This window comes from Topomyia yanbarensis, chromosome 3 (assembly GCF_030247195.1).
Source record: "Topomyia yanbarensis strain Yona2022 chromosome 3, ASM3024719v1, whole genome shotgun sequence".
Lineage (NCBI taxonomy): Eukaryota > Metazoa > Arthropoda > Insecta > Diptera > Culicidae > Topomyia > Topomyia yanbarensis.
The window spans coordinates 165,469,884-165,489,768 of NC_080672.1; the positions used below are offsets into that span (position 1 = coordinate 165,469,884).

The 19,885-nt window shown below is 36.0% G+C and overlaps 1 protein-coding gene across 1 annotated transcript in view; it reads left to right on the forward strand.

Annotated features, from left to right (window-relative positions):
* The first annotated feature begins 231 nt into the window (after nucleotides 1–231).
* Nucleotides 232–19,885, forward strand: part of LOC131693040 (hormone receptor 4) — a 125,110-nt gene continuing 105,456 nt past the window's right edge. Inside the window, exon 1 of the mRNA XM_058980513.1 lies at nucleotides 232–1,978. Coding sequence (XP_058836496.1) covers nucleotides 1,966–1,978 — 13 coding nt within the window. The 5' untranslated portion in view covers nucleotides 232–1,965. The remainder of the gene's footprint in view (nucleotides 1,979–19,885) is intronic.

Genomic DNA, 19,885 nt, shown 5'->3' on the forward strand with positions numbered 1-19,885 from the left:
TGGTAACCTACTTTGCTTCGATTCGTACACGTTTTTTTCCGACTCGCATCGCATCGCATCCAGTTCCGCGCGCGCCGAAGGCTACATTTTCCACGGTTACCGCACATACCGGCACCTCGCTCGACAGCCCTCCAGAAGGAGTCCTGGCTCGGACTTGCCTTCGGGATTCCGGGAGAATTGAAACTACTGGTGCTTTCTGCTTTCTTTTCATCTTCCTTCTTTTCACTGTAACTGATTGCGAATCCTAGTTTCTTTGCTCCTACACGTTTCGTCTATAGTGTTTAAGTTTCGTCGCAAGTGGAACTTTTGATCCGTTTGAAAGTGAGAGTTGGTAGAAAAGCCACAGAAGGTCGATCGCAAAAGTGCAACAAAGCTGCTTATCCACAAAAGTTCGCTCATCGGCGGCATGATCGACATTGACCTTAAACCGACTGTCTCGTATTTTGTATTGTTTGTTCGTCGTAGTTCATATTTATACGGATGAGGTGCAAGATTGTGGGATGTAAACAGAAGATATTGGCCTCCCCAGTGAAGTGTGTTTTTAAAACAACATTATTTACGGTGAATGCAAGTGCATTAAACGACTATACCCTCGCGGAAGAGAAGAAAGCGGGATCAAAATGTGATGTACAGCTCGTTATAAATGTGTCTAGCAAGTGAAGGTGGCTCGTTAAAGTGCCAGTAACTGGGAGGAATATTTTTACAAAATATGGATTAAAACGTAGCAAGCGGGAAAACCTGTCGACTGTTCCAGAAAAGTGTCGCCTACCAGCAATTATTCGGCTGGTGACTGCCGAGCGATGGAATGTGAAACGCCTACTAGAGATCTCACCGTAAAGACTGATCAGTGTGTGATATGAAAATCAAGTGAATCTATTGCAATGTGGAATAATTACTATCCTGCTGTTTTAGCAGCTGCCAGCTAGATCGGGATGTGTTCAAAATATTGAATGTGAAGAATCAAAGTGTCTTTTTAACTCGATGATGAACCGTCCATCGTACCAGCTTTTGTTGTAGCCCGGCCCTGCCAGCCTTTGCTCATCGTAGAAGGCCTACGGTGGTGGAGTGGCTCGTTAGTGATCTCCAGGCTATCTGGCGTTATGTTTTTTGTTGTGCATTTTTCACTGCAAGGATACCACACCAAGTGATTCAGCGGTTACTTAGATCATTTCGCGAGCGAGAGTTGTAGTGTACATACAAATATGGCTCACAGATGTAATTTTTATCAGTTGTTGAACCTTGCTAGGAACCCGAGGCTGAGTAGCTAGAATACTATAATAGAGCACACGCCAGCGAAGAATAATCGCGTGGAAAAAGAAACTGCCCATGTTTCATTACAATTGTGTTTACTAGAGTGACCTTTTCAGAGCGCAGTATCAATTGCGTGCCCTGCTGCCTGATGAGAACAACGAGAAGTGATAGAACTCGGATCGAGAAAGAGTCCGCGATAAGTGATTCCAGTTTCAAGTTTATCAAAATATTTACAAAGTGACTACTAATATGAAGAAATAGTGCTTCCTGATAGAAGAATACGCAGCCAAGAGCCAATTAACCTTACTCCGAGCGGCGAGAAAGAAAACAGAGTGAATGAATCGACCGAAGGCGGCGCACCTACCGGAATAGGATTTTACTTGCGCAGTGTGTAAGCTCGGGATTCGGTTGGAGGGGAATCTCTTTACTTTGTTACCACTGTGTTCCGTTGACATGATCATAAAAATGACGTTATCGCGACTGCAACTGCTTGAACCCGATAAACCTGTGAACCGGTAAACTACACTGTGCTAACGAGTGTGTGCGTGTGTGACCTGTTTGAAGCGGTACATTGAGATAACGAGAGCCCTTGAAGTGATCCGACGCTCCGATAGAGGAGGGCAGTTTTCGAAGAAATCCCGATACCGAGCAGAGCAAGTGAGCTCCATTTCCTTCACTCTGAATCCCGTTAGAAATCCAGAACTCGTTACGAAAATGACGTCTCTAGGTAACCAAATTTCAAATTCACTTATCTTGTTCCTATGTTGTTCCTTGGTTGTTGTACATAAGACTTATGTTTTGTTTCGATTGGCTTAAACGTTTTGGCAATGCTTTTCCTCCTGGTTTTAATCATTTCTGTTTAGTTCTAAAACTTTTTCTCACGTTAATAATTCTGGTTAATGGGTCTGGGTTTCTCACGCATAGAGGAATTGCTTCTCGATGGGAATCGAAAAGAAATTGAAGATTTACTAATCATGACCTAGTGGAGCGAATATGAAACACTCAGAATAGACTGCACAGTTACCTAAGGCGCTCCAATTCTGGTTGAGAACCGAATTGTAAACCATGAGGGTATAATCTAATTGAGCACTCATTAAACAGGCTAACATGTAAGTGGTAATTTATTCTATCTTTCTGTTAAATATCCCCTAGACCAAGTTTGTTGTCCGTTTTCCATTTGGCACAAATTTGATATAAAACAGCAGTGGCATCGGTAATGTCTCTGTTTCAAAATTTCACAAAATTCAATAACCACAAACTTGTGTTATATTTTAACTATTCACTAACTAAATTTATTTATGTATCTCCTATTAAAGTATTTTTAACATCCCATGTATGCAAATTATCAAAAATCTCTTCGTATGACTAAATTTGTTTTATACTGCACATTCGGATTTATTCTTATATGCCATCGGTGTGGAGTGTTGGACATTATCAAGCTACTATTTTGATGAGATAAACATTTGTTCACTTTCGTATGCAGTTTAGTGGTATCACCTAATCCCAATAAGGATTTTTAACGCATCGAATCATATTTATTCGCGGGATTGGGTGACAGCGACGGTTGTGTGTGTTCTCACTCTACAGGCAGTGATCACTGTCTCCAGTGCAAAAATCATCTATTCTTCCCGGTACTTCACCATAGCCCAGTGGATCGGATTCCCAAGGGTTGCAGATTCGAATTCGGCCCTTGGAAGGGGGAGCGGTTCGTATGTCTTTTCACATTATTTCTTTCCCCTTTGAATACCACTAAAGAAGTCTTATATTTATATGGTGGAAAGTGTATATTAAAATCAACTTTTTTATGTTTGCCGCATACTATTAGTTTGTATCATTCGGGTTTATTGAAGAGAGTTTCATACACTAGCGTATTACATAGTTTTTTAGAATACACTAATTTGTTTTCATATCAATCTCGAGATATAAATAACGCACAGAGGTTTCAAACACGAAAAAGACGATCAAAAGTAGGGGAGCCCGGGGCTAGCTGGCGGTTGGGGTAAGTTGGCGGAGTCCCTTTTTCTATTAGACATATGGCACAGTTTCTCGGTGGGTACCTCAACTCAAGTAGTGTGAAATACATTGTCTAATGTGTTTTTGTTGCATAACATATATCTATTGTATTTTTGAGCATACTAAGTAAATTTTCTTAATTTTAAACATTTTTTGTTGTTTAAGATGGTTTTAAATCTTTCCCACGAAAGATTATATTTTTCGATAGTGCATAAAAAGAGCTTTCAGCATACGTATAGTTATTGTACCTATCTATAAACAAAAGTTGTTTTTAAATACTTTTTATAAAAAATGCGGTTGCAGTAAGTTGGCGGCGTCGCACGCGGGTCAAGTTGGCAGTACTATTTACAGTGCAAAAACAGTCATCAAAAAATTTTATTTCTGGAATTTACTCCAAAGTAAGAGAATCTTTTTCTGGTGTGTCTCATCAATTCAGGGGACATTTACTTCGGACAATTGCCTGAAGAATATCAAAAATGTACGTCGAATATGAAGTAAGCGTTAAAGTAATAAGGTCGGGGAATAGAGACTGAAATGTAGCGCAAAATTTTCAATTCGGTTGCTTATTTTCTGGCGAACACATATATAACGCCAACTTACTTCCCGGAGTTTTCCACGTCACATATTTTTGTCTGTAAAAACAATCGCTTTGTTAAAATTCAGAGATTTTGCCAACAATCTGCACTTTTATACAACGCCAACTAGCCCCGGTCTCCCATACATAAAAAAATACAACGACGTTTTTATGACAATGTAAATTCACCAGTTTAAATGAATTCCATCATGCATCCAAATTGCTTAGCTTAATTTGTCTTTATGAAAAAATGATACAATAAAGAATGTTTTGCAACCTCATAAAACAGTTAATTCTGGATATATTTTCTGAAAGTATGGGCTACATTAAAATAAGTTTTTTGATGCTTTCTCCAAATCATAAATTTTTATAGCTTATATCTATTTGAAAAATCAGACTCCAGTGAAATAGATAATTTTTAAAAAATGCTAAAATACTTCGATATCAATTTCAGGATTTTCACAAATATTTTTGCTGAATAGGTCATAACGCAAAAAAAGAGTGAAATTAAGTACCCTAAAATGCCCCGATCGAATTTTTCTTATACAATAAGGTCCAACGAATTCATATAAATTGTATAAAGCTTTCATATCTTTTATCGTTAAATAAAAAATTATGTTTATTAATGGAAGTACCTTCTTTAGAAACGTTAATGTGATAATCGATTTTGAAACACGATCAAGTTTGCAAAAGACATCTAAACACAAAAACGTCATCCAAAGCCAATAAATCCTTTTGACAGTTTTTTTTTTAAATTTAGGACTATAGGGCGGCACCGGGGCAAGTTGGCGGTTGGTAGGTGACAAGTCGAAAGCTTGTCAGAAAATAAACAATCAAATAGAAAGCAAAAATAATCGTCGTAAGATACACAAAAAATATACATTTTATGTTATTGTTCAATTAGTAACGTATTTCGATAGATTAATGTAACGAAAAAATATTAATTTTTTTGCTCGCTGTTTGAACAATATTCGAATAAATACAATTTAAGCAACACTCTCCAGAAGCGGCTATATGGAGTTTAAGTTTCCCATGTCGCGAATTATTAATTTTGAAAAACTACGCGCGGTTAGCCCGTAATATGTCCGATACACAAAGTCGGTCGTATCAGGTACTTAGCTAATGCATTTTCATACCACTAAGATGCACTCCAGTCAGCATAATACCGCGCGCGATAACATAACAGTTGGAATCTTATGTAATCGTGCGTCACGAAATAAACCAATACAGTGAAGACCCGTTTTTATCAGTCCCTTGGTGAATGTTAGGCTGATAAAACCGGGACATTGATAAAAATATTCTTCTTTAGTCCCTAGATATAGCCTCATAACCTTTCCTGATTATTTAGCTTAAACTTTCTTTAAGACAGCGCAAAATTCAAAAAAAAATTTTTGCATGTTTCGGATCTCTAAGATATAAAAACTATGCTCAAAAAAGGATTTACCGTAAAACGGGGTATCTTTGATCACCGGGGTAAGTTTGACTTTTTTCAGTAACGTACGATAAGATGATTCCCTCTAACAAAAACATCGAAACAAAATACAAACCATAGTTTAAACATGTTCAGCCTCTACTGGCAACGATTTTTCGTCATTTAATGTACCTTTTATGAACACAAATTCAAATTGAAAATGATACAACTTTCATGCATAGTTTCAATCTGTTCAAACAATTCGTTGTATATTTCATCAAGCAACTTCGACTGAACTGATCACTTTTTTAGAAACTGTAAATATTTTTGTCCAATATTTTTTTTAAAAAATCCGAGATTTTTATTGCCAACCATTTTGTTTCGACTATTTTCCCGAAAAAGTTCGATAAAAGTCGACCGTATCCTTCCAGACAATTTTGTTTTCCTACGAGATGACACAATATCGGGCCTGCAGATATGCAATTTGCACAACATTTGGAGCATCATTGCTTGTTTAGATAAGCATATTTTGCTGATCAAAACTACCCCGAAAACAACGAATGAAAATTTACAACAAATAAATTTTATTTTTATAGTAAAACGAAATAAATTGCCAAACAATTTGGACGTTTTCAATCTATGGGTACCAATACTTGTTTTAAAAATGCAAACAGTTACATCTACCTGATTTTCAGAAAGTTATTCGAAAAAATGTGCAAATATTGATCAATGTTCCCCCGTTTTACGGTACTCGAATTCAATTTGGTTCGTCTGCTAGAGCCCATCAAACTACCAACTATCAATATTCATATGAAGCTGATAAAATCGGGTCAAAAAGCTGATAAAATCGGGGGCAGATAACATCGGGAGCTGATGAAATCGGGTGGTGATAAAATCGGGTCTTCACTGTACTTAAATGTCAGCATATAGATGTTTATTCGGACGAGGTGTCAACAACTATACACGTTAAATAATACATGTATTACGAACTGTTCTATTTTATTGGTATTAGTATATTTATTTCAAATAATGTTCGGAGACAGTATAGATAATAGAATAAATTCTCGGGATGTTGTATTTTGCTGGAATACTGATACAAGGAATGATAAAATCGTTGACGGCTAGTCAAATAAACTGAACATAGGTAACACTCCCGACAGCTGGCTATCCGGAATTCAACAAACGATAAATATATCATAAATTCTAAAGAGCAATTAACGCATGATGTCACTTCGGAAAGTTGCATAGATCATACCACTTATCAGTGGCGTAGCCAGGGGGGGTTTTGGGGGTTAAACCCCCCCCCCCCAAACTAAAATTAATTGGATTGAAAAAAAAATTGATGCTGACGAATTTAATTTAATATTCCACAAAATATTTTTGGAAAAATATTCTCTGATCACTACATTGAGAACTGTGTTTAAAGCGTCATGAGAACTTTTGGAAAATTGTGGGAAGGGGATCTTGTAACTTATCTCTTAGCCAAAATCCCATAGTTGTCAAATTACTTCAATGTAAAATAAAATAACTGTCTGAATTATTATGAGTTCATTTTTGGAAAGATGCTTCAAAATATGGATTAGAGACAATTTTTCGAATGGGAATCTAAATTTGAATAGTTTGATTGAATATAAAACATAAGCTTGTTTACCAAAAACTTACATACATTTCAACATTTGCTGAAAATGTATTTTTTTAGATTGTGTAGAGTTTAGATAACAATTCAATATGGTTAACAACAAGAATAACATTTCAGAAACTAGTTGAAAGCTGATGTAATTTTGTCTCTAGCAGGTAAGGGTCGGTTTTATGAGCATTGGATTTTTGTTGTATTATCAACTATATGAATAGCCTCTTAGCAGGATGCAATGAATGGCGTACTAAAATTTTGTGTGCTACGTACTAGTACTGCAAGTTGTGAGGTTGACTATTGAAGAAAAGTAAAATTAATGCTCGATAAATTTTTAACGGTCACGATCACATTTATTCGAAACTGCCAAATTTCGATGTTAAGTAACATTGAAGAATTTCAAAACGTAAAACTGTTCATCTGCTGATAGAATAATTTTGACGTTGCCACTAAGACATTCCACTAAGACCTCCGTTCGCGTATATATTGTGATAATTTTGACGCTTAATCCTCCTAGAAGTAATTATAGACAAGAATTACTCTTCAACCAAATTTGGGTCGGGACTTAATGTCTCCAGCAAAGTTTTCGAAAGTGCTATTTCAAACAACTTTGTCAAAGACATAAAAATCCCACATATTCAGAGTATCGAAATATAATAGTAGAAAACCTTTACAACAAGCTATTCTGAAATTACTGTATTTGATAAATCTCTTCTGCGGTAATTAAATAATAAATTCACATTGCGTTCAAGGTGCCTTTGAAGCTTACAAAAAAAAAGGGAACTGGATTTAAAACAAATAATTCCCAGATATTAAAAGGACTCAAAAACACAAAGAGTGATTCCATTTTCAGGAGCTAGTATCAATTCGGCGCAAGCGTAGTCCGCCCACCAAGTTAGTGTCGGATTCTGATGAGATGAAGTCGAAACGCAAGTTTCAGTTCCATCCATCCATAATTTAGTTATAGGTTTTGTGTTCTCAACTCGCAATGATTGTTTCAAACAATTTTATCCGTAGCGCAGAAAATAATAGTTTTCACCTAAATTTTTCTCCACTAAGAAGAAATATAGCAGGCCCAGTCCATTTAAATCCCTATATGTTGAATTCATGTAGCCTTCATATTTTCAACAAAATTGTTTGAAATGACATTATCAAAAACATTGCTGAAGGCACCATGTCTCTTAATATTTTTGAAAAATTAATTCACCATAATTACCTCTATGAGAGTTAATCACTAAAATTTCTATATCAAAGCAGGCGCTGTTTTATGTTGATAACTTCCCGAAGTTGTCAAACCTTCAAAATCAAGGATTATTATATTAGGTGATCTTGAACGTTGAAATTTTTTTAGATCATTTATCCCACTTTAAAAGATCGCAATTTTTGACTTCATTGACATATTATACAAGAAAATAATCTATAGAAGTTTGAAAACTGTTCCATGTTGATCCTTATTGTTTGTAGACTGGAATAACATCTGTTAGACTACTTATGTTTTTGAGTTTTCAATAATTTATCAAACTCATATTAAATTTCAGCATTTTTTCAAAAAAAAATTCGATTTTCATCAAAATCCCCTCCAAACCAAATTTCTGGCTACGCCACTGCCACTTATCAAGGTTAATCCAGATTTGTGTACCTAACACTAACACTCCTTTCCTTCCCCGATGACTGTAAGGACGTGGCAGCTTATAACCCCTTTTTCTTATAGAGGTTTTAACATAAGGGTCCTTCGCCTCTTTGTCGCGTTAGATAAATGTCTTTAGAAAAATCCCTAACCCTATGTGCGGGGTTGGGAATTGAACCCAGGTGAGCTGCGTACAAGGCAATCGATTTACCAACTACGCTATCTCTACCCCAACCCTTTTTCGTCAGAAACTGTGAGTGGGAATTTACATTCACAAAGTTCACACAATTAAATTTAATCTGGTACCATCACTTACTCAAAATTGAATTATTACACAGTATAACCGCAAGAAGGTGCTATATCTAGACGCCTAAATAATCAAAGACGATGTACTTATAATCAGATAAAGACGTTTCGAGTTCACTGGGTACGAGCCAGTTCGTCAGCTCATGCTTAATGTTGTCGGAGCAGAGAGTTACATCTAACGACTCTGTACAAATAATGGGTGATTTTCTTCATTACGCGTATGCAGATTTGTACCACTTAAATATTCCATCAATTCGGTGCCTCTCATTCGGTTGCCATCACTGCCAAATACGAGTGGAAACCCATTTCTGCCACAGTATGATACAACCTTTTGAAATCATCTGAAGGTCATCACGTGGAAAATATGCTGAACAATAGACGCATTTTGTGTTTATGTTATCAACAGCCATGTTGACTGTGACAGCACAAATATCGCGAGTTGTGAGGTCGGATGTAATACATGCGTCAGTAGCACTAACCACAAGTATCCATGCACGAGGCATTAAACGTGGATTTGCCATGCCATTTTTATTGAAAGTCACGAAGACTTGGTTAAATAGCTTTACAACTTAAAAGTTTCCTTCATGGAAATACGGTTCTTGAATCAAAGCTATGGAAAATTTTCTTTCCTGTACAAGGTGGAATAGAATCATAGTTGCTGTACGTTTATGCTGAAGATTAATTTGTGCTACTCTAACCATACTCGATCCCAGCCCTATACATTTCATAATCAGCACTTGTGGCGCAGTAGTTAGAAGATACCAAACACGTTGGTTTATAAACGTTTATAGCCTATAGCGCCTGTAGGCGCATGACCATCATTTGAACCCCACGATTTACGAAGAAACAAACGTCCACTAATGTGTCACAGTTTCGTTTAGCATAACAAGGGTAAGACTGACGACACGCAATGCGCGAATGGCATATTGTAGTCATACTAGCCATTCAGTCCTCGGCACGGAGAAATACCTCGACTTGAGAACTCCTGTACGACATGGGATCAGGAACCCTTGACTGAGATACTTCAACTCACCGGGTGCCATACGGCCTCTAGGCTGGTTTTGTCCCAAGAAAAATAATAGACTGTTATCAACCTTAGGGATGTCCGATTTTTCCAATTAATCGATTAGTAGCTAATCGATTATTTTTTACATTGCTATTAATCGTAATCGATTAAAACCAAGAAATAATCGATTAATCGAAGTAATCGATTAATTCGGGTACACACATGTCAAAGTAATGAGATACAATATGCTAGAGCTAGACCCCATGTTTCAGTCCGTGAATACATGGAGACACTAGCGCTATGCTCCCTCTAGTAGTTATAATCTCTTTTGTCCATCTCAATCTGATTATGATGAGCGTTCACTTCGGTATACAGTAGAATTTCGGCGAATGGCTAATGCCGGCTTCACAATCTTCTACCCAGGGCCGTCTTTAGACTACTCGGGGCACCTGGGCACTATTGAGCTTAGGGCCCCTTTAATTGAATAGGTATAAACAGCTGTCGAGAATGAGTATGATCCAAAACTGATTCCCAGCATCAAGGAATCACTTCTACCTCATGCCATGCTTTCATATTTGAGCCAAATCAGTCAACCGTGTCGAACATATTTAACAAAATATAAAGTGGGATTCAAAATTTATGGAGAACAAAGACTATTCCAGATTTTCACAACCTGATGTCCAAATATCGTCGAAAAAGAAAGATAATCTGAGTGCACCTTAAAAAGTTTCGTTTTCCTGACCGATATGACCGGTAGTAGCAAACTGCCTAACACACTATTTGCGGCGGTGGAAGTTCGAACTCAGATGAGCTGCGTACAGTGTAGCTGACCTACCAACTACGCTATAGTCTTTCCAGATGGTGTAATCTGATCACCCAACTAGTATTCCACTTTGCTTACAGATGGCCGAATTTTATATAATAATAACAGAATCCCTATTGAACAAACTGTTGTGTCGAAGACAGCCATAACACGATCGCTATTCGATATTAAAAGAGGTCGATATTAAAAGAGGTCCTTATTTGTCGCGTAAAGTTTGTTTAAAATTACTTTTAAAGCGAAACATAAAAAATACTCTAATCCATCAGTATGATCGGTATCATTCCCTTCAATGCCAGTAATGTAAAACAATCGAAATATAAGAGATGCCGAGTGTTCATAAACAGAAGTTTTGAATTAAGCAAGGAAAAACTGAATTTTTAAATTAAATATATTTTATTTCAGCACTGCAAGAATATTCTGCTTGTGTGAAGCATACTTTGAATATACATAAAAATATTTACTCTGCCAAATAGCCGAGGTTCTTCAAATATCCTCAAAATGCACGCACATTTGTCATGACCTCTTTAGTCAATTCTAGGGTAAAGCTAGGGTAGATACGTGGAGACACTTTCACAATAGCTCTATTTAACTTCTTTTTTGGGATTTCACGAACGTTTACGTTCATTTTTTTTTGTACGGCAGAGTGTAGTACAAAAATAATATTATTGGTTCTGTACCAGTCTAACACTGACCGGGCAGAGTGAAACATGCCAAATCCGGACAAAAACTGTCGAGTCTTCGTACGTTTGGATGCTTCCAGGTGGATTTGTCCGTTGAAAGACCAAGATGCGTTTGAGAAATGAATATTTTGCTACATCCGCAGTTCGCTTGCCAAGCAAGGTTGTTGATTGGTTGGCTAAGGTTCGGAGACTTTAAAACTTTATATACGTGGTGTACCAAACGTTGCACTGTCATTAAAAATAAATTAAAACTTGAATGGAAATGTTGGATTGACGTTTGAATTGGTTCAATAGTGATGCAATGCTTCGTTTTCTGCCGCTCTGATGCTCTTTAAACATTTTGATCACACGGGATACGGTGCAATGCGTGATTTCGAGCTGCTACTGATCTGAGTGAAGCAATTTTTTAAAATATAGTCTTTAGAATTATTTTATATTCATGCTAAGTGTGGGCCCCCAAAATCTCGGGGCCCCTGGCCTTGACCCAGTCTGCCCATGCATAAAGACGGAATTGCTTCTACCAAGTTTAATTTAAAGGACCCTTTATCAGAATTCAAAGAACTTCTCATGGATCTAGTGTCTGTTAGTCAGACGCATATAGTGTACCTAAACCTCTCCTTCTCTTCAGACCGTTTGCGGCCGGTACTGTTTTAAGCCTTTTCTTGCTTGAACTCAAGACAACCTAAGAGTATTTATAGAGCGAATCCGGCACGAATGACAACGTTCAATTCTTAATTCCGCGATTGATCTAATCTTTCCAACTGATCTGTTCAAATTATTCATAGATATGATCGTGAATGTAAGACTTCCAAAAACGTAAGTTAATGGTGTTTCAACACCCCCTAGAAGTGAATTTCAAAGTTACAGTTGACGGCACAATATATTGTTGCTCTTTGACCTATGAATTTCAATGCTAATTAGTATTTTTGGTTAAGTTGTAGTTTGAAGGCGCTTGTCCCCAAGATGAAATAAATAAATTAAAATTAAAATTTCACGTGCATTAAAAAAATTAATCGACCAATAATCGACGCTAACTAATCGATTATCCGATAATCGTTAAATTCGTTAATCGATTAAAAATTAATCGATTACTTTCCATAATAATCGATTGGTTCGATTAATCGAGAACTAATCGGACATCCAGTCCTAGTGGACCAAAGCCACATCTGTTGCTAGTCACCTCTTACACATGGGAACAGAAATCTAGTGGGTCAATTCTTTGCTAAAATACTTCGAGAGATGTCAGCCCGCCAGATACCACACGGCCGGCAAATGTCTGTTTGTGTACATGTGAACAGACATCCGGTTGAGGAGTTACGGGACACACAGGAAATTCCTATATAATCTGCATCCACCATGATGTTTAAATGATAGGGGAACATGGGTAGACTTGACCAAGCGCGAGATACAACAATTATCTATAACGTGTAGATTTAACAGAAAACCTGGTCAAGTCTCCCCATGTTCCCTTACTCAGCGGTTCCATAATCATGAGCGTTAGCACAATTTACAATTTATAATTTACCTCCTACGATTTCGTTAATTTATAAAGTTCTGAGAACATTTCAAATTTCCGCTATAAAAATGATAAATTTTAGAATCACAGACACACCTTTAGGCTCTTATAAGATGGAAACACAGTGAATTGAACTTATTATTATCAACGTATATCTGAAAATATAGCAAGAATTTCAAAAAAAATTATCAATTTTTATTTTTATCATCTTTTTCTCTACTGCACACTACCCAAGTGTCGCTGGATTCTTAGCAGGGGTATACATTCTACTCCAAATATAGAAACTAATTTAACACAACAATAAGTTGAAAACTACTAGATTTTTATGAAAAAATCAAAATTTTCACAGGAACTATCTCAAGGTTGGTTTTGCCCGATAAAGATAATATTATTTTCGACTTTCTAGTCCACAATTTTCCTGAAATTCTCAAAATAGTGATGAAAGTACAGACGTATGATTTATAAGTTATCAAACATACGAACATGTAGATATAGGAAGGCTAATAAAACACGGTAAATTACACTGGACTGAGTTGCATGAATGCTGAAAGAGGCGAGACAATGCCATGTACCCTGGAAACCAACAATACATTCGATCATGTTTTGGAGAAACATCCACACTGTTCACTGACTACAGGTCAATATAGGTACAGAGCAGCATATCATGTCTAGAGAAACCAATAGAAAACTTTAGTTGCCTGTACTGAAAAAATTAATATGGGTCTGACAAAATTGTTTTTGTTTTAAAGTGCTTACCACTATTGTGTATTAGAATGATGGTAGCATTTTTGTTCGATACATATACAAAAAAATGTTGATGAAAGTTCGATGCACTCTCGTAGTAATTAATTTCTTTGTGAATAAATATTGTGAGGGTTCTTCGGCAAAAACCACGAATAACGCAAAACAAACTTCGTGCGTTGATAACAAATCTAATTAATTAATGGTAAAATTTGCTTGATAAAATACACGAAAAACTTCGTTGTATTTACGAGCACCTTTCGTAGTGTTGGGCATTGGGGAAAAATCGATCGACGCATAAAACTAATTCTGTGAGTTGACTACGAATCTATGTCGTTAATATAAAATAAAATATTCGTGATATTTACGAAACTCTCCTTTTGGAGTTATTGAAGTTATTCTTATTTTTATTACGGGTTTACTAGTACAACATGTATTTTGTGGGTTGCTAACGAATCGATTTCGTGAATAGTACGAATTATTTGATGAAGTAAACTTGGACAAAATATTATATTATCGAATATTATTCGTATATATTACGAACGAATGTCGCAAATTTCATGATTTTTGTGTGTATTACACGATTTATAAAATAGATAATATTATATAATATCATATTATGAAATAATTCCACGAGCGACTAATTCAAATAAAAACTTCACCTGAAAGCATAGAAGCAATTCATACATTTTAGGAAAGTTGTTTTAATGAAAGCTGTTCGTGGCAGATTTACAAATAAATTCGTTCAGGGATATGTTTTTTTGCATGTAAATATTTTGGAAATTCTCCAAAAAACAAAGGCATATTCCGGAAATAGTCTCGAATATTGTTTCAAACAATTCGTTTGACTAATAAAACCGATTCGTGATAAACCTACAAAAGTCACTTTGCAGTATTTACGAAAAATCGTAATAAAAATTAAAACCTTACCATAGAATTACAAATGATTCATCATATGTACAAAAAGTATATTTCCCGACGATTTTACGAAAGTTGCCTGTACGAACCAGAAGATTTACGAATATATTCTCTCAGTGTGGGAAAAAGTTTGGCACGATTAGAATGAATACTCGAAAAATGAGATACTTATACAAATTATACATACCAAAAGTCCAAATGAACTGGAATGGAAATAACAAAATTTAAGATAACGTAATTCTTCAACGAAAACAGCTTGATCTATTCATAATGTTTTTCAATATTGTTTCTATGAATTTTAGTCGCTTTAAAATTTAAACATTATAGACGAAACAAATAATAATTACAAAAGCTTGTCATTGATTTCTAAAACATGGTAAGGCAACAAGAACAAAAGGTTACAAATGGGTAATCCTGCAAAAATTAGGGTAAATCCGATGGGAAACCAAACATATTTTCCCAAAGTCCCTAATCGATTTGCAAGATTATCAAGCCTGAAAGGTCCTAACTTAAAACTCAATAAGTTTTCCTAAATGTTAATAACAATCGCTTCTTTACGAATTGATAACTAAATAGCGCAATTTGAATTTCGACTCACCAATTCATATGATTATTCCAATAAATTAGAGGATGAACTCCGTAAAATTATTGCACTCATTAAGTAATGAAATGGCAGTTAAAGATTACTTAGATTGAATAGGTGAATTAAAACCACTTTTCACCAAGTAACTTGTTCTTCCCGTCATTTTCCTTAAACGATTTTTTCATGTTTTATATAAGTGTCTCAAGTCAAAAGTAGATACGCACAATGATGTATTATAATGCGCACTAGTTCCAAATATCGAAGCAATTGCACAGAAAAAGGAAAAATAGGTACCTAATTGCTAGACAAATATTTCATTTTTCAACCACAACGATAATATATAATTGCAAAAACCGTTGAATTTAATAAATAACTTTAGTTCTGGTTACCTATTGCAAATTAAATTGATCTCGTCATATAAAAAGTATGACGCTAAAGTTTAGTTTAAAGCCAAGCGCCAGTTAGAAGAACCACGGCTTATATATATATATATATATATATATATATATATATATATATATATATATATATATATATATATATATATATATATATATATATATATATATATATATATATATATATATATATATATATATATATATATATATATATATACTAGGCTAGCCGTTTAGAATGTAAACATTTGACGAGCGGGCGTCATCGAACTTAGATGAAATTTTTATTTGCTCTGCTGCTGCTAATGGTGGTAGATCACAACGAAGCTATGCCGATGTCCAAAATCTTTACTGGGAAGAGGAAATTACGGGTATATACGTTTTCTTTGGTACGCAACCAAATTCTCAATTTTCGCTAATAATCACCCAGATGCTTTGATTAGCCACCGTGTCTAGTGTAACACATAATTTACGTTAATATATTTGTTATACATTATGCTATATGTATTTCTCCTTAATGGAGAAAAAAAATAGGTAAAAACTTTTTGTTCTCCAGTAAAAAGTAAATTGTTTAAAACCATCTTTGCGCGTGAAAAGCACAAAACCTTTAACTAAATTAGTTATGGAATTCGCGTTTCGATTTCGTCTCATCACTTCTGTCGCAAATCCCATAACGAATTTAGTTAAAAGTTTTGTGCTCTTAACAAACGCAAAGATGGTTTTAAACAATTTTATCCTTACTGGAGAAATATAGTTTTTACCTAAATTGTTCTCCACTAAGAAGAAATATAGCATAGTGCATATTGCATTGACTTGTTAAGCCAAACGTTTTGATTTCATTAATTCTCATCAGCTTAATCAGAATTCCTTTTCTTGCGGGGCATCTTACATGACTAGGGGTTTGCTCAGAATCAGAAATAATATTTTCGTTTCTTGGAGCTAGCATCAATCCAGCTCTAGTTTGGTCCTATCAAGTTGCTGTCGGATTCTGATGAGACAAAGTCTAAACGCAAAATTTACTTGTACATTATTAATTTCCGCAGGAAAGGCCGTAAATATTGTCAATTTATAACTTTCGAGAGAACCCTTTATTTATTTCAACGATTTGAATTGCATCACAGAAAACTGACATTCACGGAATAGCAAGCCTTGCATATGTGAGCCGTGTGAAGAACAAAATAAAAATATCCCTGCACACCTATTCTGCGACAATTCACCGTGTCAAATCAATGTTATGAGAGAAAAAGGACCTCTTTGCAACTGTTAGGCAGTTTAATTGCACCGAAAACGAAACGAACATTCTACTCATTCCAAAATCTCAAGCGAAGCCTTTCCACCCTAAAACGGATGCATGCTGCATACATTATTATATCATGCTCAAACAACAATATTGAGCTTTTTCCCGAAAACTACCCGCTGGAGATCGTAATATACGATTCGCCAGCCGAACCGATCCGATGCATTCACTTCGGGAAAACTTCGGATTAGCCGTATTTCTTCGTCTATCAGCTTACGTATTTTGCTCTTTTTTCTCCTCTTTCCACTCTCTCGGTTCCGAGTCTCTCTCATCGACAACGAGGTGCGAGCACAGCTGAATCAGCTGCTTGCAGCCTGCAGTCGATGCCGATGCTGCCGCCGACGCTTTTATGCTTGTATTACAGTAACCCCCACCCCGAAAGCATACGAGCGAAAACTTGTCTCACCGCTACGAGTTCAATGAACCCACCGGGAAGGGTAGTATCGTCACTCGTTCGTTCGTTCGTTCGTGCCGTAATTGACGTCGCTGACTTGGTTGCTCCATTCAAGCTTTACTGTTTTGCTTAGACCAACACCACCATGGATACACAACACACAGCCACACGGCTATTAATCGAAGGGTACTGTGTTGTGCTGTGATGTGAATGGGAAAAGTTGTCTGAGCTGGCTGGGATGAAAACGTGTACGGAAGAGTTTCTCAGCTCGGCCAGACTAGGGGTTGAAATGCGAATGAGAATGGAGGATTCCGTTATAAATTGGACGTAGGCAGCGATGGACGAAAAAACCAACGGAGAGGATTACATCAAGCGACTGTGAGGCAAACTGTTTCGATTGCGCAATCCTTGTGCTTTCTTTTGTGAATCGAACTTGGTCGTTGCACTCGGGAAACATGCTGACGACAATGAATTCTTCGATGCTTTTTTAGACTAGATATATTGTTAGGTTGTGATAGATAGTAGAAGATATTTTGTTCAGTGTTACATGCAATAAATGAGGTGAATAATGTGATGGTCTGTGGTTAACTCTTGACAATTGTAAATCGATACAGCCATCCGACAAAGACTGTTGTTTTTTGTATTACTAGACTGATCACCCCATTTTGTAAGCTATTGATTCTGTCCGCTTTTTACCCAATCTAGTAGGGTGCACCATATTAGGCATACATACGGATGTTAGGCATATGTACGTTAAACATAATGGACATTAGGCATACAGATATTGAGCATAATGGAAGATGGGCATAATATACGTTAGGCATAATGAACGTTTGGCAGTAATTATCACGTTGATGTTTCATTTAAAGAAACTCATTTTCCGAAGGTAATGGTGTTGTGTAGTAAGAGGTGCATGTTTATAGTTTGTTATCTCGTAGAATTACGCTGGAAGTTGGCCAAACTCGATGAACATTTTATTCTGCTGTATAAACTGTATAAGAAACAGGCCAAACGCTTGGAAAGGGGAAAATCAACTTGCGTTGATTAATCGACATTCAAACAATAAATTGCGGATTTATTGATACCAAGATCCTTGTTTTGATTTCAAGAAACAGTACATGGAATGAACTGGAGGTGAAAATGAGAACTCGTGTGTAAATTCGAAGCGAAGCCTGGAACGAGTCCCCGTTTAAATTTATCATTAAGCAAAATGCTCAGATATGTAGGATGACAATAGAATCATTACTAATATATGCTCAACACCCTTGTTTAAAATCAATCACATTTGTATTTAAGTGGGGATAACACTTTAATTAGTTCTTACATACATGCATATTGCAATTGGCCAAGAAAAAAAATATTATCTTGACGAACAGCTTTTGAAGAAAATTTTATTGTTATTCATTCGACGAATATACAAATATTGCTGCTCCTATGATCCTCTCATATTATTGAGTTCAATGATTATATTCTTGTTGCCATTAAAGATAAAACTAAGCAAACTGCCTGATGCAAGAAATTTTTTTTTCATGTTCTGTGGTCAATGTCTAAATCACTACCAGTTCTCATAGCACAGTGCACAGTGGAAGAAATCCGACCAAAAAGGCAATTAGTTGGAAGACGCTGAAAAAGTATGACAATAAATACACCAAACCAAAATTTTTTTAGGAAATAAGATACAATCAAATTTGTTCACCGCACGCAACTGTGGCCGGAGATATGGGGCTTTGAAGATCCGGAACATTAATGGTTTTCATCAAATCTGATTCAGAATTCCTAACTCAGAATCCGCTGAAAAAGTACAAAGAATTATACCCTTAAAGTTACGGAAAACTCCAACGATCAAGATGCAATCAATTTTGTTTACTGCACGCACTTGTGACCGGAGATATGAGGCTTTAAATCCGGAACATTAACGGTTTTCATCAAATCTGAGACCTAATTCAAAGCCGCAGTAAAAGTACAAAGGATTACACCCTTAAAGTTACGGAAAACTCCAACGATCAATATGCAATCAAATTTGTTCACCGCACGCACTTGTGACCGGAAATATGGGGTTTTGATGATCCGGAACATTACCGGTTTTCATCAAATCTGAGGCCTAATTCAGAATCCGCTGAAAAAGTACAAAAAATTATACCCTCAAAGTTGTGGAAAACTCCAGCGATCAAGGTACAATCGAATTTATTCACCGCACGCATTTGTGACCGGAGATATGGGGCTTTGAAGATCCGGAACATTACCAGTTTTTATCAAATCAGGCGCCCAATCAGAAGCCGCAGCAAAAATACTAAAAACTATACATCGAAATTTTGAAAAACTTCAGCAATCAAAACGCAAATATTATATTCATGTTTATCTGCACGAAATGTCTCCGAAACAAAAATCGCTTTGTTCACAATTCTTTATCTCTCTTTCAACCGTGAGAGATACAATATTTTAATTCACATGTTAAAACATGTAAAAATCTATTATTAGACAGCAAAATACGTCGCAATGTTGTTTATTTACGTCGCATGCAATTTTCATTTTTTTAAGTGTGTAGGAACAAGATGAACCGGCTATATGGATCACGAAAAGTTAATTTACAATGACAAGACAATTGCTTTATTGATCTAATAATATCTAATCAGGATATCTATCTGCTGAAGCAAACATTCAGCGGCAAATATAGTTCAAAAATATAAAAACCCCAAAACGTGATTCCGAGTTCGAAG